This window comes from Lytechinus pictus, chromosome 5, assembly GCF_037042905.1.
Source record: "Lytechinus pictus isolate F3 Inbred chromosome 5, Lp3.0, whole genome shotgun sequence".
Taxonomy (NCBI): Eukaryota; Metazoa; Echinodermata; class Echinoidea; order Temnopleuroida; family Toxopneustidae; genus Lytechinus; species Lytechinus pictus.
In genome coordinates this window covers 19,713,741-19,740,622 of record NC_087249.1, presented here as the reverse complement: position 1 = coordinate 19,740,622, position 26,882 = coordinate 19,713,741, and the positions used below count along the sequence as shown (strand labels likewise).

The following is a 26,882-nucleotide window of genomic DNA, read 5'->3' as shown; positions in this document are numbered from 1 at the left end:
AAGTTCAATACAGCCAAAGAAATATTATCAGTGTTTGCATAGAACAAAATATCTCTAATGAGATTAATGTTGTCATAAATAGAACGACCGGGGATACAATAACTTTGGTCTCTTCCAATAACATGGTCAATGCATGATTTTAGCCTACTGGCAAGCAGCCTAGCAAAAATTTTATAGTCTGTGTTGAGGAGGGAGACGGGACGCCAATTTGAAATATCAGCGAGGTCTCCCTTTTTGGGGAGTAAAGTAATGACCGCCCTCCTAAAAGAGTATGGTAAAAATCCAGATTCAAGAGAGGAGGTAAGAACTTCGAGAAAATCATCTTTGAGCATGGGCCAAAAGACATGATAAAATTCAGAGGTAAGTCCATCGATACCAGGAGACTTATTTTTGCCTAGCTGCTTGACAGCATTATCAAGTTCTTCTACAGATATTGGATTCTCAAGGTCCTTTGATAAGGACGGATCAAGCGTCTTGATATTTACAAGTAAACTATTGATGGCGCTCTTGTCAGTTGGCTTTCGAGTGTAAAGAGATTCATAAAATTCCCGAACATGATTTTTTATCTCAGAAGGGTTCTCCGAAATACGTCCCGAAGCGAGCCGAATGCGGGATATACTTTTTGATAAGGAATTCTTTTTTTCTAAGTTGAAGAAAAAATTGGAGCATGAGTCTGTTTCATTTGTGTATTTAAAGCGAGACCTCACAAGAGCTCCGCGTGCTTCATTTTTCAGTAACGAGTTTAATGCATTTCTATGCTCGTCGAGAGTATATTTATCTTGTTGGCTAGATTCTTTTGCGCTCTGAAGTTTATCAATCTCTTTGTTAATTTCTATTAGAGCTTGCCTTTTCCTTTGTACTATTTTTTTGCTATACATTTGAGTAATTGATTTTATATGAACCTTGCCGAAATCCCACCAAGATGCAAGATTCGGGAAGTCATTTTTTTCTTTTTGCCAATCTGACCAAAAAAGACGAATAATATCAATGTAACTTTCGTCTTCCAAAAGAGTGTTATTAAAAATCCAATATGCACTTTTTCCTTTAGCTCGTATTGGAAATTTCAAGGTTAGAGAAACTGCAGAGTGGTCAGATAAGGAACAAGGTATAATTTCACACTTATGAATAGAAGAAACTAGACACGATGGTACATAAAATCGATCTAATCTAGACTTTGAAAAGCCCTGTGCACTGGCTGGATTGTGCCGTTGCCAGGTGAATTTCTTTTCATTTGGATTTAGAAAACGCCATGCATCACAAAGAGAAGATTTATTCAGAACATTTTGCAAAGCCGTAACAAGTTTAGGTCTGCGTTCTGTGAGCGTGCACAAACGATCAATCGCAGGATTTTCAGTGCAATTAAAATCACCCACAATCACAATATTATCTTCGCAACAGGTGGATATATGACAATTAAGGGCATTAATAGCTTTAATTGCCATTTCATCAGATTGAGGAATGAGTGTGTTGTATACATGATAAATACAGTTATTATGGGAGAGCTTGTTATACAATATATAGCCATCAAAAACAATACAAGTAGATAAAATATCGACTTGAGAATTATTAACCAAAGTTGTCACTCCTGACCCTCGAGTAATACCGGGTGAGCAAAAAGGTTTATGCGACCAGTTGCTCCAGCAAGGATTGCTATCTTTAAGGTGGTAAGTTTCCTGTAAAAATACAACGAGCGGGTTGCATGCAATTTGCTCAACATAAACTCGGAAGGAGGCATTTTGAGTTTGGGAGGAGCATCCTCCGGTGTTGAGGGTCAGCATTGACAGTGCCATTATGGCTATAGCAACTTGAGCGTACGTAATGAATGGAGAGAAGGTAAAAAGGAATTAGCTCTCCAGAGTGCTGATCAATTTGTATATCCTCTGCTGCATGTTACGTTTTACTAGGGGGCTGTTTTTCAGGGGCTTTAATTGTTTAACTAGCCCTGGAATATTTGATGTATATTTCCGTGCAATCTGGGCAGGCTTTTTCCGCCCTTTTACGTTTGACAGAAATTTCACAATTTGGCCTTGGGAGAGGGGGCCTTGAGTCAATGGGAGTGCATCTTCCTTCGGGACATCTTCATCCGTTTGGGCATCTTCCCAAGTCATGGAGTCAGTGTCGGTAGATGAATCTCCAACTGTGGAGGATGGGGTAGGAGGGATATTGGGGGTTTGGGAGTCAAGGACTTGCGTTAAGGTTGGAGAGTCTACGGTTTCGGTTTGGGAGGAGGGAGCTTTCCTGGCCACTTTCCGAAGAGGAGAGGGGGCCTTCAGTGTAGTAAGAGTAGTATTGTTTTCGTTTGATTCGGGTGTTAGTTGCTTACGTTTTGAAACAACTTCAGAGAAAGTTCGGACAGGTGATGGGGGAGTTTTCCACACAGGCGAAGGGCACGCAGAAATAGATTTGGGGGGAGGGGACTTGGAGGACACGACTATGGGCGTGGTAGTTGAATTGCTGGACGGCTGAGCAGGTGATGTCAGAGGTATGTGCAGTGGGGAGGATTGAGGCTTCCTGATGCGCGAGGGGGTGGCTGAGGTAGAAAGGGGCCCACAATCACGAGGTGGTAAACTAGGGAAATCAGAGGAGGTGGGTACAGGTGGGGGCATTGTAGTTGCCGCCAAGGGGGGAGGTGATGGTGGCATGGGGTCCGAAACCGTAGTGAGGGGCGGGGAGGATCCGCGCTGGCGCACTCTCGTGTCATTTGAAACTGGGGCAGCGTTTGTCTTTGACTGATTAGTATTTGTGCTTGTTTGAGGTTTCTTACAATTGCGGGAAATATGACCAAATTCACCACAGTTAAAACATCTGACTGACTCAGTTGAAATAAAAACACGATAGTTCATACCTGAAAACACGAAATTAATGTTATCTGGAAGTGTTGTGTTAGGTTTCACTAACACTTGAACGTGCCTTCTAAAACTCATAATATGGTTTAGACGTTTGTCTTTAAATCCTAGAGGTATTGGTTTGCAGTCGGACACAACTTTGCAAAAAGGTGCTAGATTTTCAGTCAAGACAGAATTCGGTAGTTCTGGGTATACATTAGATAAAATGACTCGAGTAGTGGGCCGTACAAGGGGGGTTAGTTCAAGAAAGGCCCCCTCATACTCAAGGCCTTTTTGTACAGCATTGATAACAGCTTCTTTTGATTTTAGATACACAGCTATGCGACCATTAGAGATGCGAGAGGCAGATATTACGTCATTAGCGGGTATAGTTGTAGTAAAGACATTGATATAAGATTGTATCGTTACATTTTCAATAGCTTGAAAGCTTACACCATTGTGACGGGTGACATTTTTAAAATGTCCTACATTGTTTAACAAAGGGCCAGCTGCACTTGTGGTACGCTGGCCCTGTACACTACGTTGGTTTGCTTGACTGGCCATGTACGAACCAGTCTAGAAACCTTACAAAAAATAACAGAAAATGTGTTTAAAAAACACTAAAATTGGTAAACCTGACGAAGGAGGATCGAGACTATATCAATCTATAACCCAACACAATTGTAATGGTACAAAAATCAAGGACCAAATGGTCATATAAATCAGTGAAAAACCAGAAAAACCGGAGCTCGAAAAAAACACAACTACCTCACGAAAGAAAGAAAGAAAGAAAGAAAGAAAGAAAGAAAGACAGAAAGAAAGAAAGACAGAAAGGAAGGAAGGAAGGAAGAAAGAAAGAAAGAAAGAAAGAAAGAAAGAAAGAAAGAAAAAAATAAAGAAAGAAAGAAAGATAGATAGATAGATAGATAGATAGATAGATAGATAGATAGAAAGAAAGAAAGGAAGGAAGGAAGGAAGGAAGGAAGAAAGAAAGAAAGAAAGAAAGGAAGAGAGAAAAGAAGGAAGGAAGAAAGAAAGAAAGAAAGATAGAAAGAAAAAAAGAGGGAGAGAGAGACTTGTCTTGCGACCAGGCGACATTGAGGGTTTGGATGAGAGTGGCGAATAGAAAAAAATAAATGGGGTAGTAGTTCTTCATCTTAGATAGAGACAGGGAGAAAAAGAGACAGAGAGGGAGAGAGAGAAAGAAAAGAAGAAGAGAAAGAGACTTTTCTTGCGATCAGGCAACGTTGAGGGAGTGGATGAGAGTAGCGAGCAGAAAAATGGGGCAGTAGGTCTACATCTTAGGTAGATGTACATGTGTAATTCAATTAGCATTTCTTCTTCATTGAAGCTTGTCTCTTTCAACGCACCTGATTTGCCTGTTTGCATAATACCGTGAGTGTTTTTATTGTGTTTCTCGATGGTGTATTTCTGTTTTTGGTGGTGACGATAATTGTGTTATATTGATATGAATGGAGTCCAGACTGTCTTACATCAGCCAGTCTATAATTATATTCATATTACAATGAATGTAATCAATAACATGAACAAAATGTTAAGGTTTACAGTACACTGAAGCAATTCACTGATAGTATAGTATCTCAATTTACACAATGGCGATATCTATAGGACGGTCATGTGATGCTCTTAGTCTCTGCCAATTAAATTAGGAATTAGTATTTATCCTCTAATCACCACAATGAAGCGATATTCTGATATTGGGATAGCCAGAACGAAAGAAGGGAAGAAAGCGAGGAGGGATGAGAAAGAGGATGAACGGGAAAGGAGAAAGAATATAATGTGTGGGTGGGGGTGTGTGTCGGGGGGGGGGGTGAATATAAAGATACAGATTACCGTGCGCGAGTTTGAAGCATGACACGACAGACAAATAGGCCAAATGGAGGAAGGTCATTGAAAATGGATCATGAATAATGATCATGGTGTTATTGGCGATGATAGTGATGATGATGACGATTGACTATGCAAGTTAATCAGGCGATGTTTGTCTAGAGTGATGCTGTTGGTGTTCGTGATGCTGCTGCTGATGATGATGTTGATCATGCTAATGATGATGGAGATGAAGAAGATGGTGATGATGATGCTGCTGCTGCTGCTGATGATGATGATGATGATGATGCGGAGAAGATGATGCTGCTCCTGTTGCAGCCGGTGATAATGATGCTCCTGCATGCTTCTGCCACTGATGATGATATTGATAAAGATGTTGATCGTGGTGATGATAACGAAGGTAATGGAGAAAAAGGAGATGATGGTGAAAGTTATGATGGTGCTGTTGTTAATGATGTTGCTGATGATAATAACAATGATGCTCATGGTAATGCTAATGACGTTCGTGCTGTAGAAGCATAAGAAGAAGAAGGAGGTGGTTGAAAAGAAGAAGAAGAAGAAGGAGGAGGAGGAGAAGAAGAAGAAGAAGGAGGAGGAGGAGAAGAAGAAGAAGGAGATGATGATGAAGAAGGAGGAGGAAAAGAAGAAGAAAAGATATTGATGATGATGGTGATGATGATGATGATGATGATGATGACGACGACCCACTTTGTATGACGCCATTTTATTCACATCCCTTCCAACGCATACACAATACGCATCCAGTCCAACTCAATACCCCACATAAAGTGAATACACTCCCCTTTAATCAGTATTACAAGACGTTCTTGGTCATTGCGAGATTGATGCGGGGTGGATGATGGAGCCCTGTCGTGGCAGTAGTGGTATCCAGGCGGGGGTAAATGATACCTCGCTGCACGTGAGTCCATCGTTTAAGATATTGGATAGGATGTCACATCCTTTAAAGCGTGAGCATTACTGTCAGTTGCTCTTATCGTGGGGCGGCCTTTATCATTCCGACCGCACCAGTAGGGCCTATAAGGGGGGGGGGGGCTTCCATGATGTTGATACTATTAGTCAGTGATATAAATCCTATTTGAAGCATAATGAAATAAGCTACACCATCTGGTTGGATGAAAGTTATTGAATCAACTGTTCATGAAATGGTTCCAGAGATGCTAACAATAGCTGGTTGGATAGAAGAAACTCTTACAACAATATGTTGATGGACCCCCCCCCCCCCCGCGCCCCCTCCCCAACCATACTCCTCCATTTTTTTCTCGTAAGGTTAAAAGTATAGTTCCGGATTTCATGCTTTGGGGCATTCTATTAAAAGTTCACTAATTTCGAATTTGGCTACAGATGAAAGGAGTAAGGGAAATATTGTTATATACTATTATCGGATTATTCGGATTGGTTTCTGTGCTTCTCCAACCTCCATCTCTCTATGATATCTGTCTGTTTAACCCCCCCCCCCCTCCCCCTTCTGTCGTTTCAAATCCCTCTCTTTTCATCTTTTTAAAACCTACTCCACTTTATTTTTTCTGCTATACGTCAATCAAGCAAGCTATGAAATCGGTTCCCTGAGTCCTCCATCTTTACAAATCCAATCACATTAGAAGCAGAAACAAGAAGAGTGCATGTTAAGAGGATTTGTAACACAGTCTTGCCTAACCGATCTTCGGTTAAATTTACTTGAGGGGGACTTTTTAGAGTAGCGAGCTATTGATTTACAGTGTCTGGGAGTTTTCATGTACCGCTCACATCACAAATGCTTGCCCGCGTTCCCAGATAATATATTGTCGAGAAAAAACAAGAAAACAGATTCAGTGAAAATGGTTCTGGTTTCGTAACCGGGTTATCCGGGTCGGTGCCCTTTGCTAAGGTTTATGGCATTACCCATGGACATGCGGAGAAGACGTTGGTCAAAGCCCACTAGTGCCTGTGCCTGGCCTCCCTCCCAAGGCATAGAAATGCAGTGGTGTATCCAGCAAAAATACCGACAAGAGCAAGCCGAAAGTTTTTACCCGCTGTCAGCAGCTCTCGCCTGGACCGGCCACTGCTAACTAAGGCAAGTGCAGAATCCATGCACTTCGTCACATTGCATTTTCTACATTATCGATCTTATTTAAATCCAAAATAGACTTCTCGCCCTCCATGAGTGAGGCACCCGACCCGGGACACAATATGTCATGCCCCATGCCCCCACCCTTGACACACACGAATGATGGATAGACACCAGGGGAGTGTTTCATCAACATCCGACAAGTTGTCAGATCTGACATCTTTCTCTGATGTTGATTGGCTGAGAGGTACTGTTACTATGGTAACTGTCGTATAAAATGGGACTTGTCGGATAAAACGTCCGACAAGTCCTTTCATGAAACGCCCCCCGGGTGGATGTTTGTATAAAGCTGTTCGTAAGTTACGAGCGACTTTACGAACGACTAGTGATCATTTCTTGTGCTTAATGATATACGCCAACCAAATTTTCATTGAAGGATAATAAGCGCCTAGACAGGATCACCAGTCTTTCGTTAAGTCGTTGGTAACAAAAGAACAGCTTTATGAAACACCCACCGGTCGCAATGTACCACCATGCACACCTTCAACGTGTACTCTCTTTGGACCTTTCTTCAACCTGGCGATGTCAAAACCAATAAAGAAAAGGACATTATTTCTAAATTTACATGGACTGCGGAATCGGGTGCGGAGCCGAGGGCTTCAGCCCCCCCCCCCTCTTACTTTTGCCCAAAACCGTGTAGAAAAAACGTAAAAATGACCATCTGATTGTGATTTTTTTTTCTGCATAGCCCCAAACCCCCCCCCCCCACTTTTAAAACTTTTAAGCAGCCACTGATCGACTTGTATGTATGAACCCAAAATCCGATGCAAAGATTGATTCATGATATGCAAGGCATTGGAAGAATATGTTCTGCCAATCAGTAGCCATGCAAATTGATATTACACATAGGCCTATACTTATTTTACAATATTATGATTTGGGCAATATTCTAACTGTACTCAACAGCCACAGGTATATTTTCATCAATGCATTCAAAGCGTGGAGAGGGCTTTCCGCTACAGTCGTACCAATGAAACCGACTCCAAACCGACCGATTATGTGTCAACGGAAAAAAAAGCTTTAGTCGGTCCGAGTTGGTGTCACCGGTGAAACTATTAAGGTCCAAAATTCGCTTATTCCCGTAAGGCTTGATTTTCGTGCACGGACGAGGACGTGGTACAACAGCTGACTCGATAATCGTTGTCACATGACCTTCCGACCAAACTGTAAGACATGTAATAGGATGAGAATGTGACCCATCTTTTGAGACGTAGGTCGTTGATTTCGCAAGTTTTAGATTAGATGACATAATAATGAGATTATAAACATTATAAAGATGACATTTTCAAAATCTCAAGTAAAATTTTGTATTTGAATACGATTTTCATCCATTAAATTTTATAACAATTAGAAAATAATAACTTTTATTTGTTTTACAAGATGACAGTTAATGCGGTAATATTGCAGCCTAATTTCTATGCGGTTGCACAGATTGCGGCCGAGATCAGAAGAGGGACCTCAATACTTTTGAAATACCCTAGTCATTTTATAGGGTTTTAGAATCAATATTTGATTCACTGGTGATGAGTGAAAAAATTACTTAAAGTCAGCCCAGATGCACCAGTGAACTTAAACAATTTGTCGTCACTTTCTTTAAGATGGGACACGAGCAGACTAGAAATACCGGTTGTCATGGTAAATTCATCCTACACTAGCCTGTGAGGTTTACTCTGAGATGTGGCAATTGCAACAATCATTTCAAATAAACGCTCGACCAGAAACAGCCTGGGTTAGAAATGAATAATGCACATGATTCACCTAGAAAACTCTACGCTGTGAGGTCTTAAATCGATTTCTATCTAAACACGAACAAGCTTACCTCTGCAGAATGGGTAAATATTGGCTTTAAAAGCGTGCCAGGAAATTCATATGGCCTGGATTTCCAAAAAATCATCAGTTTTATACGAAATAGCGATGCATCGGAAAATAATGTGCTGTTATGAAATCAACCTTTATAATAATTCATTTGTGTATGACTTGATAAGTACACACACACCCTCACACACCCTATCCGACACACACAAACACCCTTATACAAACGTATCTGTGATTTGCGCTTTCTCCAATCGTCTTTTAAGAGCCATTTGTAGAATTTCATGGTAATTTCGTGCTCCATTAAAAAGCTAAAAGCATGCAAGGCCAACAGGTCTACGGTAATGTCGACGAATTCCAAGATTCAGCTGAGTTATATTCAAGTTCAAGTTCGTATTCATTCAATCATTCCTGCAACAAAGAATACAAAATCAAATTTGAGCAACTGCAAGACATTGCCTACGGTATTTTTTTTTTAGATGCATAGATTTAGAAAGTAAGCATGGTAATGAAATAGCTTTGACAAGTGAGGAAAATGATGAACCTGTCGAAATTGAATAATCTTATATCGAAGAAAATGGAACCAGTCGATCAAATTTAGAAATTGCTATGGTGAGCTACGTTTTATTTGTGCTTACCAGTAATGTCAATAAGCGTGTGAGGGAGGTTGGGTGTGTGTGTGTGTGTGTGTATTTTATACCCTTGAAATTATTGGAAATGTTAAAGGCCACCCCAACCAAAAGTTGACTTGAATAAAAATTTAAAAAATCAAGCTTAACTCTGAAAACCGGGTGTCAAATAGGAATGTTATGACATTTCAAATTTTCAGCGACAGTAATTACACAAAATATGCATATCCTGTTCGTTATGCAAATTAGGGTATCGACGACAAAGCCCATTATTCCTTTTGTATTTGACTTATATAAAACTAGTAAATATTCCTTTGAATCTGATTTCTGGGGGAGGGGGGTTCTTCAAGGAATGAATTGAAGAGAAACAAAAAATCTAAAGATACGTCATTGATTTAAAATCTCTTGATGATTGCTCTACATAACAACTGTTTGCTTCCACTTTGACCTTAACACCGCCTATCGTGCTTTATTTTGTTTCTGTGGTGATTTTCTTTCGAGGTTGTTCTTAAAATGTTTATATTAACCTTGGTCTCAACCGTTCTCATATATTTAAATAATTGGTAAATTTGTTTTCTTTGTCAATCGTAATTGTTGCTGTTCTGTCCCATGAAATGTTCTTTTCGCCCTCGTTTCTATGATACGTGTTGATGTTTTTGGTCTCGGTCCTTTTTCTTTTCTTCAAGGGCAATCCCATAAATTTGCTGCAGGTTTTCTTTTGCCGAGTCGTCAAAAATTGATTTATTTGGTTCATTGTTTTCCATGAAGCGAATTCTGATGAACCATGGAATTCTACAATATATCTACTAAAACAAACCAATGTGTTCATTTAACACCATCTATTATGCCCCCATAAGAGAAGCATTGAAAGAGCACGAGTTAAGCATTGGGCTTACACCAAATGGTGTTTAAATAACACAACACACTGTTAGACAAACTGGAGTTGTTTCAACAATATTATTCTCGATGTGATCATATGATTATAATAGATCCTTGGGCTGGTGTAAGACCAACACTGGATCTTTTTAGTTTATCTTTAATCTAACGAAATATGTTCTTTAGTGTTATCATCGAACAGCTATTGAAGACATCAGGGTTTTTGGCTTATACATTCGCATCATTCGTCTATCGGATATATTATTTATTGTAATCGGGGGCACATTGGGATCTGTTGATGGGTAATTCATAGATAATGTCGTTACCGCCAATCAACCAATTATCTCCCTATTATTGGGAAGAAATAGGGGAAGAATAATTATATTGACACACACTAGTGGTGACAGATACTTAGCTATTGTGTCCTATACAGTTCTCTGCAATTACACTTAATGTTTTAAAGGAGCGCAGAACTCGAAGGAGTTCGAGCACTCAGTGAATCCGTTGCCTCATAATAATCTTAAGGAGAGCCTTGTTACATATACCCTCATTAAACAATCAGAAATATAATAGTGATTCTTTTTGTTTAAAATCATGATATTGATTCGATATGGGAATGTTGTAAACATTGCTCCATTGGTAAGGGTCTGTAGCCTAGGGACTCTATTATATTACTTGAGCTAGTGCTGTTCAAAATGGCTGTGGCAAATTGGATTTAATGAAACCATATAAAAATTCAAGATCTTGTTGTTGTTCCGTGAATTTCAAATTCTTGACTGGAAAATGTGCAAACAATATTATAAAGGTTTTCACACCTGTGTTTTGTTGTAAATATCCTACCAGAAGGGAGAAAATTAAGTAGTTACTATACAGAACGTTATGTTGACATCTTCAGTAGATTGTTTCTAAACCAGTGGCACAGGCGGGGGGCAGGGCAGTCTGCTGCCCTGGCGGAGCTCACCTGGAAAATAAACAAATGTGAAAAAGGGAAAAGGGAAACGAAATAAAGAAAGAAAGAAAGAAAGAAAGACAAAAAGGGAAAGGCAAAGGGAAAGAAAAGGAAGATAAGTGAAAAGAGGAAATACAAGAAAAGGGAAAAGGGAAATAAAGGAAGTAATGAGGAGAAAGGGAAAAGGAAGAAAAGAAGAGTGAGAAGAACAAAATCATCCCGAAGTGCTAATAAATGGGACGGTGAGAAAGGGGACATAAATTATAATCTATACCTCATACATGTCTGACGTAATAGATTGCAGTCGCCATCAGTTATGTTCGAATAAGCAGTTGTATCAGTAATTCATTTCTTTCTTGTTTTATCATGGACGAACATTTTAAGTAAACTGTCTTAAACATTAATTCCCATTTTCTTAAATAAATTTATATTAAGATTGAGATATTCAACTATGGAAAATAAAATGTGACGTCAGTAGAATACATGATCAATAAACATTACCATGATTACCACATTAATTTGTGACTCAAATTATTGAGAGGTATCTGGAAATGAAAACAAAATATTCATTCACCATCAAAAGAGTGCATAAAAATAAGAAACACAATGTATTTTTTTTTGCATAGTTTGGATCTCCATAGTCATGCCTCTACAATACAGGCCTGTGATAGCTGTTTCATACCTCCGAACAACCTTCAAACATTGGGAGGCCTGGTGCATGCATTATGATAAACACAATAAAGACATACATTTAAACATGTAAACTTTGTAAATCATCGGTAGGACATCAAAGAAACAGCATGTACTCGAGGGATCCCTGATCATGTTTATCAATGGGGATGTAGAACGTGTCCCAAATGAAGTGAATCAGTGCCATGAATTCAAAATTTCCGTCTCCATCTTGGCAATTTATGTTTCATTTCCATTCATTTCATTATTTTAACATGAACGTATCAGCGGTGGGTATGTCGGGGAAAATAAATCGGAAATTCTCTTACGCTCGTCGAAATCACAGTACTCTCCCATTCATTATTCTCGAGAACTAAAAATAGCGTGTGATATATTGACTTGGGTAACATAATCTAGTGAAAGTTTATTATTTCGACATGGTCAGTTTTAGATGAGGTAAAATGAATTTCGCCAACACGAGGTTTAAGTCTAGTTTATTTTTTCTATCTATACAGTGCGTATCAAAACAAGTTTACACTTTGAAAAAGCCCTGGGAATTAAATAATATACAACATGTGGGTAATTTTTTCACATATATTCTTGGGTTTGGGGCTCATCTATCCAATGAAAGTAAAAGTTTTGACAGAGTGTTACACTTGAGTGAGCACTGTCCATTTTCGTGTAAACCTTTTTTTGATACGCACTGTATATTTTTCTATCAAATTTGTTTGCTAAGATTATTTATTTATCAATATGTTAATCAATCAATTTCCATCTATCTTCTTCATCTATATATCTAGCCATCTATCAATTCTAACGTTATTGTCTTAAGGTCTCTCTTCAGACAATAATTATTGGAGGAAAATGAAACCAGTTCGCTCAATTTTCTAACTGCCGTGTTGGTTTTTTTTTATCTCTTGTCTTGAGCGGATATGCTACATAATTCTCTCGAGGGATTATTAAAACAATTGTAGTTATTTCAGACTTCGGACATATCAAATATTGAATTTTGCTGCAGGGCAATGTCTGCCACTCTTTACCCCCCCCCCCCCCCACAATAAAAAACAATCACCATTATCCCCTGAGAAAAATTCGGAAGTTCACAGCCAACTTATTTAGCAGCAGCAATTATTTCATTTCTTGAGGTAGCATCTTTACTGTAAATCCCTAGCCTGCGGGTCGATAATACAGTTGAATATAGATTTCCTGAAATCTTTGAAGCCGAAATAAATTGTTTTACTTATTTAAAGGCCCCTTTTCGATATTCCGCTTAAGTTTAATTCAACTCTGGAGAGAAAAGGACATTTAAGCATTTAACACTGGATACGTGTCGTGCCTGCATGGCAGTGAACAATGATCTGTATTAGCAGGCAGTATTTCAAATCAAGGACATATTGTAACCACATTATCAGCACTGATATAAGGGGAACGGCTGGGGATAAGAGAACAGGCCCCTTTTGACAAAAATTAGTACATTTAAGTACCAGATGATGGTTAGCCCTTCCCCGCCCTCTTTACATTTTTAGAAGTGATAATGACATAGGTCCCTTTTGAGTGAAGACTTTTCTTGTCCCCCATTCCGAAATCTTAGATCCACCTCTGTTGTGAGGGTAGGTTATTACCCCAAACGAGTGGAATGATACACGCTAGCTAAAAACCGTTTAGCAATCGTATTTTTGTAGGAACTGGTAGCGTTTTGCTTTTTAAAAGCGCACCCACCCCCCCCCCCTGATCTGTCGAATTAGGCTCGGAATGGCGCCGTCGAACTCTCATCTTTTCTGGTTCTATAAGCACGATATATTGATTTTATTCTTCTTAATCAAACAATTTTCTCTATATTTGAGAATTGCGAAAAAATAGGCCAGTCCAAGCAAGACCTGATTAAAGTGTTCTGTGTACCCAAAAGACTAACATTCATCCGAAATAGCAACAACCCAAATAATAATAATACGCCCATTAGGACTTACAGAAGTTTACTAAGTAAAATCAAATATCTTTTGAAGATGAAAAGTAATGTCGACCGTTATGAATAGAAGCTATCCCATTAGGCAAATTGTAAAATGCTGAGTAAATATACTTTAGCAAATAAACCACAGAGTGTCAATTGTATGATTCGACTTTGCATCTGCTAAACGGCACGTTTCAAATCGGAAAAGCAATATTATCAATATAATCAAATACCATTTGGTAAACTTACATACTTAATGCAAATAATACAAATTTGATTTCAATTTTATGTCCATAGGTAAAATATAGATCTCTGTCAAATAATGCCTGTATTTGAATTCGAAGTGGAAGCGCCGTGGTGTAGCGGTTCTGACCCTCTCCTTGTAATCAGAGGGTCGTGTGTTCGAATCCCACCATGGTCTAGCGTCCTTTGGCAAGGCGTCAATCCACACTTTGCCACTCTCACCCAGGTGCTAATTGGGTACCGGTATGAAACAACCGTCATTGTGGTTGGTTTAGCAAGTTTGCGCCTAACAGGCTGCTTGTAATGCTATGAATCCAGTGACCGGGTAATAATAATTGTGAAGCGCTTTGAACAGTCGTAGATTGATAAAGCGCTATATAAATGCCAATTATTATTATTATTATTAATTATTTTCTTATGCGTCAAAATGTATGCCTCATCATTCGTCTTTAGTCTTCTCTGTTTGTAGCAAAGTTTTATATGATCCTATTTACCAGGGTAATACTGAGATGATATACCTCTTTTGAGCTGGATCAGAACTTAATTCAATATAAAAATGGTTCCTTCATTACCCATCTCTTTCTGGAAAAACAGAAGGCCTGCAAGCGCATGCAGAGATACCGCCTGGCGCCCGCCGGCCCCCCATCCCTCTTCCCCTTGCAATGTACTAACGCCAGAAGCGTTTTCGTACCGCTGAGTTATTACATTTAGGGGCTACATATTATTACTATAATAAGCGTAGCTTCTTTATCAACATACTTCTGTCAAAGAGGGAATGTGTATTGGTTTTCTCTTTCAGATGGATACAACACATTGTATCAATTGATTGAGTAATTCCAGTCATTTTTATAATACTTGTGCATTTTGAGAAATCCCTACTTGTTTATTGCCCGACATGATTATATTGGCCAATGCCCTCGTCTTCGACTCGTAGTAAGAGGATATCTATATTTCGCACAAGATAAATTCATATGATATGATTATTCAAGTGTTCATCACTTCATGTCCATAAACGTCGCCCGCTTTGGCAAATTACTACAGGTATTTGTTTACATTTTGTACCTCAGTCTCTAACGTCAGGATATTCAGTGGAAATTATGCTAAGACCAGGTGCATGTCTTAGAATTATTGAGTGAAACCAAAACTGATATCGGTATTTCCTGATCACTATCCTTTTTATAATATTGTTACCCCTATTATCATTATCATTATTAGTAGTCATATTCAGGACAATAATAACAATATCACCAATAATGATAATAATACACTGTAAAAAATGAAGTGCTAATTTAGCACTTACAGTGCTTGTATAGTGACTGCACTACGAGTGCTGATTTTCTAGTTTAAATTTGAACTAGAAAATCAGCACTCGTAGTGCAGTCACTATACAAGCAATGTATATAAGTGCTAAATTAGCACTTCATTTTTTACAGTGTAATAATAATAATGGCAATAACAACAACGTCAGCATTAAAATAAAAACATTAATAATGATAATAAACAATAATGATAATATTCATAATAATAATGATAACAATAACATCAACAAAATTAATGATATTAATGAAAATAATAATCAAAGCGATGATGATAGTGGTGGTAAGAATTATGATGATTATGATGGTGATGATGATAAAGATGATGATCTCGAGGACAAGGATAATGATTATGATGATGATGATGACGGCGACGACGATGATGATGACGGTGATGACTATGGTGACGACAACGACGATGATGATTATGATGATGATGATAATGACGATGACGACGATGATGATAATGATGACGACAATCATGATAATGATGATAATGATGATAGTAACATCCCTCTCTTTGAGAAATAACATTAAGATAAGTTCTTCACTCAATCGCAAAATAGATATCGTAAACAGAACTGCATCCTAGGCTTTATCAATGGCACGAACTTCATAAATTGGCAACAATGATGCATTTCAAAGCTACATAACCAAATCTTCATATTTTAGCGGTGCACTGTACTTTAAATGACCTTCAAATATTCATGTTCAAAATATGAATATCAAATCGGAGAAATGATTAGCCATGGATACCAAATATTGGCATGGTATGTATATAGCTGGTAAAGTCATGTTCTCTGTGGGACACCAATACCACACCCCCTTAACAAGGCTTCACCTTTTTTTTTCCTTCTGTGTTGTGAGACTATATTCCATATTCCTTAAAGCTAAAAATCGTGATATTAATTATGATACACCAAGCCAGGATATTAAATTGGCTCTAAGCGACAAGACTGGGATATCAGTTCTTTCTTTATTGTATTGGACACAATAAAGCCATCGGTAAGGATTTAATGATATTTTATCCGCCAATGTGAGAGGCCTTGGAGGGCGTATACCAAACTGGCTCACTCATGTCTGATGACCGAGTATTATTCGCACTGTTAATGAACAAATATTGTTACAAATATAATTCATTCCAAGTCGTGATGGTGAAAACAATGAGTTGAATGATCATCATTATGCTTGCTACAATATTACTACATCAAATTCTATGTTCAGTTTAAACTCATCACAATTCATCAAAATTAATGACGAAATCAAAATTAGTCATTCAATAAGTGCACCTTGTGATGTTTTTTAAACATTTTGTTTAATTGTGCCAAATATATCACGACTGCATAATAGGTTGTTTTTAAAAGCTATGTGATACTGTGACGGTTGAAAAATAAATCAATCTTTCAAATAAAGGCTCTTACCAGTTTATATACACACCATTTGACGTCTAAACATGCCTATCAATAAATGTTATAGACATGTCGCCTATATTAATATGATGTCAATACAGTACATATAATGTCTTTATATTTATTTATAAAATATCATGCTACCAGCGATTACAATAATACACTGTCAGACAAGTCGTTGGCGGGGCGTCAGCCCCCACCACCCGATTGTGATTTTTTTTTTGCATGGTCAGCCCCCCCCCCACATTTTCAAAGCCATTGCGCGGACCATGATACATATATAAAATCAAATTTTCACAGAGCAGCATGCATTGCAATGTAGAGCAGGTCATAGTATACATTGAATACATTGAAGTTCACTTGCTCTTGGTCAGCTGTAGTAATTAGAGTAGGAGAGAAACAGAGAGGGGTAGATGAGATACCGAAATACTTAAATACTATCGACAGTGTTGGACAGTGGCGTAGTCGGCAAATAAATCTTGAAGGGCTCAAAGTTTTGATGTTGTTCATTATTCATAATTAGCTTCGAACGCGGTAAACAAAATAATCATAATTTTAACCGCAAAAATCCTTCATATAGACTTTATTTGAAAAATATTATCAAGGGGCAATAGCAAAATAAATAGAACAACAGAATTAAAATGAATAACAGTAGGTCAGTTTCAAGATATTCGATGAAATCTAAGATGTTTCTAAAGATAATATAATTTTACTTGGATACTTACACTTTTCTATTCTTGTTAATTCATATTGATTATCATTTATAACAGCGTTCTTCCCCTTTAGAGATTGGTGGGAGGGGAAGGGGGTGGCTTCATCTCCCAAACCCCCGAGTATTCAGTGATGTTGGAAGGCGAAACAACTGGACGCGGAAGATTAAGAGGAGGGTTATCTAATTCGATGTGATGGTTATACAACAGTTGTTCTCCCTTCCCGGTGTTTAACCAACCGAGATGCCATCCCGAAAATATCCAAGCTATTTTCCCCATCTCCTAACATGCCTAAAGATAAAAAGAAATTTTTTTGAATAAAGGAGATGATAGACCGACGGGTGATCCTGAAATCCTGACCCCGCAGCTGATGTTCAGAATTGTTGGTTGTGTCGTTTGTTTGTGTTGTTATTTGTTTGTTTGTGAGTTTGTCGGGTCATCCAGAGTGTTCATCATAATGCATATAATATAAAGAACAAATCAACCAACATTTCCCATGAATGGTTATGGATGGATTGATAGCAATGTCAGTAATATAGTAGTACTCTGGCTGGTCTGTCTGTATTTATAGTATTGTACTCTCCAAATTCCCCTTACCCACCCTCCCTCCTCTCTACACCCCCTCTCCCCCCCCTCTCTCTCTCTTCCAACCTCTCTCTTCCTTCTCTCTTCCTCTCTCCCATCTCTGACTACCACCCCCCTCTCCCCATGCATCTCCTCCGTTTCAGTAATGATCTGTATAAAGTTTATAATCAATTCAATCATTTCACTTGTAATTCCCTATTCTATTTATCTTACTTTCTAACGTTAATGACATTATATAGTTTCAGGGTCAGTCGTCATGACCTTCCAGAAGTCAATTTTATCCACCAATGATTATTGGTATTCCGCTATTTTAATTGAACAATTATTCGTTCGTCATTCTCTAAATTGAAATACCGATTTAACGTGATGTATTCATTAAATTCATGAGCTGATAATAGAAAGTTTTTACATCGCGGCGCGGAGCAGAACAAACCCTGGAACGCAGCAAATACTGTCTTGTAAAAAGCTAGTCAAATAACAATTAAATTCTCGGAGGTCTTTGTCAAATATTGGTGAATCGGAACAGCAGCTTTGTCCTACGTTTCGGAGCTGACGAAAATTGCAAATACGTCCTTTATCCAGAGTCTAGGACGAAACTGCCGATTCCATTCACCAACGCTCGTCAAAAACTTCATCGTCATGAAGGGCATTTTTTTATGACAATACATTTCTGAAAGAGTTTAGCGTGACGGTTGCGAACATTCCCTCATATTGTATAGAGACGTTATTGAGAGACGCAAATTTCAAACCATTTAAAGCGAAAGGTAATTGTTATTTATCATGTTGCTTTTAGACATTTTTGCTCTATATTATGTCGTCTTTAGTCAAATGATAATTTTGATTAATAGTAAAGAGAAATCCAAAGCAACCAAGCGTACGTAAAATAATGTGTAATTCCAGCAGAAATTATGAATCATATCTACTGCTTTTCAACGGTCTTTATAATTATTTTCAGCAACACTGGATAATGAAGAAAGTGCATTCAAACTATATAGAGCATTTTATGTTCTTGATAAAAGGCGTATGAATTAAAACACTTCTACTTGAATGATATGCCGTTACCATGGTGACAATTTACATGATGGAAGTTTGACTTAAATAAAGACCAAGTGTATAATAAATCAGAAATAAATAAAGATGATAGCTGTTCATGATGTAGTCAAGTTGAATGATATCGAAAATATAAATGAAATAATACAATGTTATAATCCGTTGCTGCATTCATTGTGGAAAAGATAGTACATGACTTGTGGATGATGATATGAACTTCTGCTTTAAAAGTGACTCTTTTCATAAAAACAAAATCAACCATTGAAATAAAAGCCATGACATAGATCGAGTACTGTTTCATAACACTTTGTTTTTTAAATAATTAACAGACTGCCAATTTCTATCATAGCAAATTATTAAACGGCTTAAGATCTCGGTTTGATTTTTGGGGGGGTTTACTCATAATCAATAAAAGAAAATTGAACAAACATAAGAGTTAAAAAGCAGGATTGTCATGATTGTGCTTTTTATTTACTAATAGCATGTAGTATTATTCATGTGATCTAATGCTACCCCTTATTTGCATTTCTGTAACAATAAAACAGTTCTGTTATTCAGTCTTTAAAAGCATTTATTTTTTAATAGAGTTCGATATTAACATCTCTTAGTTTTCCATAAAACATCATGAAAAGCTCACAGATACCTTTAAAATCAATTCTTCTGTCGGCGCGGAAGGAGTATCTTCGAAGAAAACACATTTCGGAACGCTCTTTTTGCAAATCGTGCGTGTATAAATCGCTGCGACGCGTTTCGCCAATCTGTCACGCTCGAACGGGCAATATCAGCTAAGAGAGTACCTTGATCATGTTGATCGTACTCAGCGAAATGCACAGTTGTAGTCTTCACTCCCAGACAGTATTGTTGACATAGGGTAAATCCTAATCCAGCTTGCGAGGAGGTACTAATGTTTAATAGTCCTCCACTTTTGGAAATCAAGCTCATCGGCGGATCCAGGTGGGGGCACATCTGGCACGTGCCCCCTTCCCCCTTGAGAGGCACAAAAATATTTTGTAGGGGAATATGTCATGCATACGCAAATGAGGACCCTTTTTCTTCTTTTTTGCTTGTCAAATATTTCCTGAAACGAAATGACCTCGAGTTGGTAATGAAACCATGTTTGTGCTTGTCAATTTTTTTCCTATACAAAAATGCTCCCCCCCCCCTTGGAAAATCCTGGATCCGCCCCTGATCAAGCCCATTATTTAAAACCTAGAAAGCATTTTCAGTTTGATTTGCCTGATTGGGGTATGAAAAATATCGAAACATAAACATCAAACCACCCCTGTTGATTTTTGTTGGTATTGCTACACAGAGCGTAAAAAGGCCCTTTATTCGAGAGCAAAACATTTACAAACTCCCTATCGTTGGAATAGGTAAGTGTCAGACCCTGTCCTATGGTCAAACTCAAAATCAACCAAATTCTGGTGTGTACATTTTAAACAGAAAATGATGCCCTGAACATACATTGCTTAGTCTTTTTATTTGAAGTCCTATGGGCATTCACAAACCCATTGGTTATTTTGACCAATCCTTTCAAGAATCAAAAGTAGATGTACAGATCTTCAAGATAGCCTTCTTTGAAGTGATGTAGACGACCGATTACGAAAGTGCACCATACACACTCACCTCTTTTAACCCGTCCCAAGTGGTAGGATATCCGTAAACCCGATTGTTCTTTTTCCCCGAGGGTTATACTGGATTTATGATTTATTTGATTTAATGGTTCGTATCTGCATGTTCTTGGTGGTCAATGACTACGAATACGAGATGCATTGCGATATGATGGGGGATGAAATATAAAGGTACACCATCTGTGCACAATGGGAAATGATGCACCCATCTTCTCCTTCGTTTTCATACCCTGCTGGAAAATAAATCTTAAAGGGGCATGCACTATCGTACAAGTAGGTCAATCACTGGAGGTGCCGTGGTCGAGTGGTCTAAGGCGCCTGGCTATACATGGAAAGTCCGGGGTTCGATCCCCGGCCGGTGGCACCTATGCCCTTGTGCATTTAATCACAATGCTCTTCTATCCTGCTTTCAAATAAATGGAAATGCTTATGCATTATTTGTAACTAGGTGTGCTCTTGTTTAAAAAAAAAAAATCACAACCCTTATCCTGTAGGTCAAGGCGATTAGAACACTTGATACAAGTAACATTTATTTTATTGTTTTAAATAAAATATTCTAATTATTTTGAATATAAGAGGTATAACGAATGTTATAGTGTATCATTCTAATAGTTGTGTTATTTGACAAAGTATTTGCGGTATGAATATTGACAGGGAAAAACAAGATTTGTAATCATTCTAGTTGGCAAAGCTTACACAATCTATTTCAGAAAGATGTCAAATATATCTCATTCCATTTTCTTATATCATCTTTTAACCCTAAAATGAATTGCGGGCATATTCGATCCCGGCTGACGATGTACCGTCTGTGATAATAATTAGCGAATCAATTAAGTAATCCTATTAATCACCTTCAATTGTCTACGACAGAACTTACTCAAGGCCGCTCATTCCCTAACCCGAAGCGTCACATCAATTTCTTCCTTCTACTTTTGTGTTCAGCCGTTTTATTTCGATTTTCATATTTTGATTTTCAAAACAAATTCTGAACCAAAGTGATATCGATAGTTTTGAATAAAGTGATATTGATAATTTTGAATCAAAGGAATGTCGATAATTTCTTCCTCCCTTTCTCGCGTCAAAGGGGTGACTACAAGAATTGCTGTAGGCCTGTAGCAGTGGTCTTGAATACGATTAGCATCGATCTGACATGCATAAATAGCTGTTTTTTACTGTAGGGGTTGGGGCCCACTCCTTGGCCATCTCAGTCTGAAATACATTATGTCTGCACCAGTCTGTGGATCGGTATTTTTCCATTTTTTCCTGACCTGAATCTAGGCAGTGGTGAATGAATAAATTCGAGGAAAAGTGTTTTTGCTGCGTATACTTGAGATGTGGAGTATCTGCTAGTGGGTTGATTCTTACGATCTACTGCTAACCACTATTCATGAGAAAATGCTTAGCGTCATTAAAAACGCACCAGTATAGCTTTTAGCTACTCAGTAACAGTAGTTGTTTAAACAGGAGTTAAAAGTCTTTAACAACCAATTTTAATTCTATTATCTAATCTTCAATGAATTACTCATGGTTGTTTAAACTGTGAAAATATATACTGTAAATTTTATAATTTTAGTAAAGAGCGATGTACAAAATTTTAAACAGCGTTTTCAATGTGTAAATATTATACTCTTATTACATTTCTATTTATATTACATTAATTTTTATTAGACTTCTTCTATATAAACTGTTTCACGTACAATCTCAACATACTATCTATCTTCTGTTTCTCCAGGTATTTGGTGACGCATCGGTAGCACAGTCTGTTCTGAGTAGCGAGGCTAATGGCGGCTTTCTCTCAATCAATTGGGGATGGGGTGTCGCCGTCACACTCGCCGTTTATTTCGCATCTGGTGTATCAGGTAAGAGATGGGAGGAGGACACTGGTGTATAGATGGGGTGCTTGAGGGCAATGCCCTAAAAAGGTTCTATCACTTGGCAAAAACAATGAAAAGAAAAGGAAAGGAAAAGTGGGAAATTTGAAACATTATTTTAATATATTATAAAGGTCAATCACAAAATAAGCTTGTTTGTATGTTCAGGGTATCAAAAATGTTGCCATATGGCATTTATTTTTAAAGGATATTTTGCTCAATAAACCCTGTGTATGACCCCTCAAACTTGTTTGTTCATTGCGGAGGGTCAAGAGATTCGAAGACAAATATTATTTACGACAACGAAAAAACAGCTTCAATAAGTTGCTAGAAGCAGACTAACAATCAAGTGCAAGTTGGAATGAAATGTGGGGGCACTATTGATCCTATATTGATTTCTCCGAGAACATTCTTATTTTTAGAATAAATATAACCAGCCAATAACCTCATCCAATTCGATCTTTTGTTTTATCCCTCCTCAGGTGCCCACATCAACCCAGCAGTGACCTTGGCCTTTGCCTGCTTGGGACGGTTTCCTTGGAAGAAGGTCCCGTTTTACATCTTAGCGCAGATGGTCGGTGCCTTTGTCGCAGCTGCCTGCGTATTCGGAGTGTATTCAGGTAAGACCTAAAATAAAACAATTTTTTGGGGGCCTTTAACGGAGTGGGGGAATATGGTTGACATTTTTTTTAATGTAATTTTGATTTTATCTTTAGGGATGATGTGAAGGGGGTGGGGTTACAGGTAAATCATTTTTATATGGAGAATTGGAGATTGATGGTTGTTCAGATGTACTCTGCTAGCGATAAGGACAATGTCCAGTGTGCCATAAGCACATTTATTAAGATTTGTCTATTTGGGTTACAGAAAACAAGGTTTTTTGTTTGTTGTTGTTGTTGTTTCGGAGAGTTTTTTGGCCAAGTGTAATCTTCACACAGCAGTCACACCAGTTGAACCATCTTTAAAATGACCAAATCTATTATGCTTAATCCAATAACATAGCATCGGTCGGTTAGGAATCAGTTACGTTAGTGTGACCATGGACCTAGGTCCATGGTGTGACAGGGTATCTAGTTTATCAATTCCGATGTTTCCTGTCCACTATATTGTTTGTCGTCTGAAATTGTGTTTGAACGAAGAGAGGCCCGATATAAATGTATGGCGGGATAACACCACGAAAACTTAAAACGTACGGATCTCAGAAATTTGTTCAGAGTCGATTTCAGCTGCGATGAACTGATGAACGCGCGGTCCAAAACTCGTAAGATGGGTTGTGATCAAGCCTAAGAAAAAAAGAGAGATTTGTTTAACCGTTTGTCCTATCGAACTTGTATGGATCCATGGCGGGATTCATTTTAGTTTCGGCAAATATCTATCCTCTATTCAAATATTGCTCCAGGAGTCTAGGTTGCCCTTGGCTAGGTACAACACAAAGCCTGCCGACATGAACCATTGCAAAATCTTTCGGGTTCTGAATTTTCATGATTCACTTTTCCTTTAAAACGAATAAAATATGCAAGTGGGAGATGAAAAAAAATATTTTGAAGGCCTGGTTTTTTTTCTTAAAAAATCACGAACATTTTGCGAGAATTTTGCAAGGACATGAACATAAATGAATTGACAAAGAACAGCATTCGCTTTTTTATGCGGTGCAAGTGCGCAAAACATGAGTAAAGGTTCGGAAGTTAGCAAATCGTTTAGCGGATGTCGCTTTCGTTCTTTCTGAACCTCATGCGCACGGATTTGCGCACGTTTGACAGTTTTTTGCCGCTTTATAAACGCGAATGTCGGACTTCGTAATTTTTGTTCTTTGTTTTTGCTTGGTTTCGATGTTTTTTTGTTTTTTTTACACTCGTGTCCTTGCGAAACCTTCATAAAACGTCACTGAGCCCGTCCTGAAATTTATGATTTGAAAAGTGAAATAAGATACGAGATATTGAACGAAATTTTATAAACATGATAATTATAGGATATTGTAAATGCAATATGTAGGCCTTACTGCTACTATGATCGTTTATTTTTTCCTTTTTTTTTTTGGCGGGGAAGGAAAGGGGAGGGGTGGCTGATAAAAGTAGCTTTTGGCAAAAACAATTGATACCGAGTCTCATTCAGAAAATGCAGGGGGAAATCCCGTACCCATTGGTCGAACTTGTCAAAAAGCATGCCAAGTTCGTTATTGAAACCGGAAATTAATACAAAGTCTTTGGATCCAAGCACAGCTTCCGATATTACACAATACGACTACTCATTTCATACAACTGTGATTTGCTATCAGTGAGGAATCAAAGTTGGATTTTTAGGAAGGGATTGTAGGGCAATTTTAATTAGTAATCAATCATCAACATATAAATTAAATTGTTAATTCAGAAAAAGATACGACTTAAGTCTCTGTATTAATTACCGGCAAGACAAAAATCTTTACCGTGTTTGGTTGGCGACGTCTCAATGTTTAGAGAGGGGCTAGCATAGCTTTGGCCACAAAGTTCAGGGGAATCCCCCCCCCCCCTCCTCCTCTTCCCACTTCGATTGGCTATTGCACTATACCAGATTTTGGCACCAGATCAGTGATTGAGCATCAGAGTACCAGAGCACCCTATGATTTATTATTGTTTGTGCAGTTATCTCTGGCACCTCCCCCTTTCTCTCTTGTCAAAAACAGTTAAACTTGACATAAATTGTTAATTCAGGCAGAATTTGTAAAATATGGGTGATTTTTATTTTGGTGGGGGTGAAAGTGCAAAGATCTAAGAGTCAACAAGGAACAGAATAGTGTAATTTGTGAATTCCGATACCATTCTTTCTAATATGTCTAACTTGTGGTTCAAAACTCGTTTTCTATTGGTTAGAGTTTGTTATTCCAAAGGTTTGTTATTGCGTGGTTCGATAGTCCGACGGTGTCGTAAATCCGCAGATGATTTATATCTTGTGTTTTGGCATTACGAACAATTTGGAATAATGGATATTCTTAATAACAATCCTTCGGAAGATATATCCCTGTGATAATTATAGATCATCATTATCAATATTATCATTATCATTAACATCATTACCATCATCATCACCTTTATCATCATCACCATTATCATCGTCATCATCATCACCACCACCATCGTCGTCTTTATCATAGATTTATTATCACCAAAATTATCATAGATATATCCCTGTGATAATTATAGATCATCATTATCAATATTATCATTATCGTTAACATCATTACCATCATCATCACCTTAATCATCATCACCATTATCATCGTCATCATCATCACCACCACCATCGTCGTCTTTATCATAGATTTATTATCACCAAAATTATCATCATCAATATGATTGATTTTTCCATAGACTTAAGTTTTTTAAGTATTACATGAATGAAACCATTCAAAGCAATCCCATTTACGTTCATTATGATCTTCTTTCAAAACCAAACTTATCCAATGAAATAAGAAAGTCCGATATTTAAACAAGAAGGGTGAGGAAATGCTCCCCTTCCGTTCACTCTGGACCCCCTTCATGTACCCCAAACTCCCAGTCCGAGCCAAGTTTAGTTTGATGACAACAACAAAAGTGCTCTCTGATCACTCAAAATCGAGTTATGCTACTATCACACCAACGAAACCGACTCCAGACCGATCAAAATATATTGTGTTATTTCGAATGGGAAACCATCGGTCGGTTTGGGGTCGGTTTCGTTGGTATGACTTTGCATTACTCAAACTCCGTTCATGTTGTACAACGCGGCTTTGCGCTAATATTCAATGAGATAGCAGTCATTTTTGATGTGTTGATTATATATTCTTTTGGATTGTGTTCATTATTATATCTATTTGGAAGCAACCACGCCCCCATTAGCAACTGATAAATAACAGTAGGCCAATTAAAATAGCAACACCCTAATGTATTCAAAGTAGAAATGTAACAAATAGCTTCATAAAGAGTTCATTGATGTGGATTTCTAGTCACCTAGGGCCCGTAACACAAAGCTTAGCAATGATCGTAGAAACACTTTTCTACGATCATGACGATTGATTCCATTGACTACTATGTACAATCAATCGTTAAAATCAAGCGTACGATTAATCGCTAACCTTTGTGTTACGGGACCCTGGTATATGAAATATCTGCATCTGCTAGGTCAGGCAGGTTCCATAATATAGTGCTTTGAAAACTGCCTTTCCTAGAAGAGATGAAAGGCCATTTTAACAAACTTGTAATCCATTTATCACTTCATGTTGTTACATAACAATCTAATGGGGTAAATTGGCATGAGGTTCTCCGGAAATAATCGTCCATAAATCTGAAGAGGTTAAGCCAGGCTCGTATATTTAGGCCAAACCTTCTTGAATACAATTTAAAAAAAAAACTTGTGTACACTGTTAGAAAATTT

At 37.9% G+C, this 26,882-nt stretch overlaps 1 protein-coding gene across 1 annotated transcript in view; it reads left to right on the top strand.

The window, feature by feature from the left end:
• Nucleotides 1-249: 249 nt before the first annotated feature.
• LOC129261684 (aquaporin-3-like) overlaps nucleotides 250-26,882 on the top strand; it is a 35,804-nt gene continuing 9,171 nt past the window's right edge. The window contains exons 1-5 of the mRNA XM_064099439.1: nucleotides 250-300; nucleotides 4,836-5,073; nucleotides 5,486-5,592; nucleotides 22,358-22,484; nucleotides 22,979-23,116. Of these exons, the coding sequence (XP_063955509.1) occupies nucleotides 250-300; nucleotides 4,836-5,073; nucleotides 5,486-5,592; nucleotides 22,358-22,484; nucleotides 22,979-23,116 (661 nt within the window). The remainder of the gene's footprint in view (nucleotides 301-4,835; nucleotides 5,074-5,485; nucleotides 5,593-22,357; nucleotides 22,485-22,978; nucleotides 23,117-26,882) is intronic.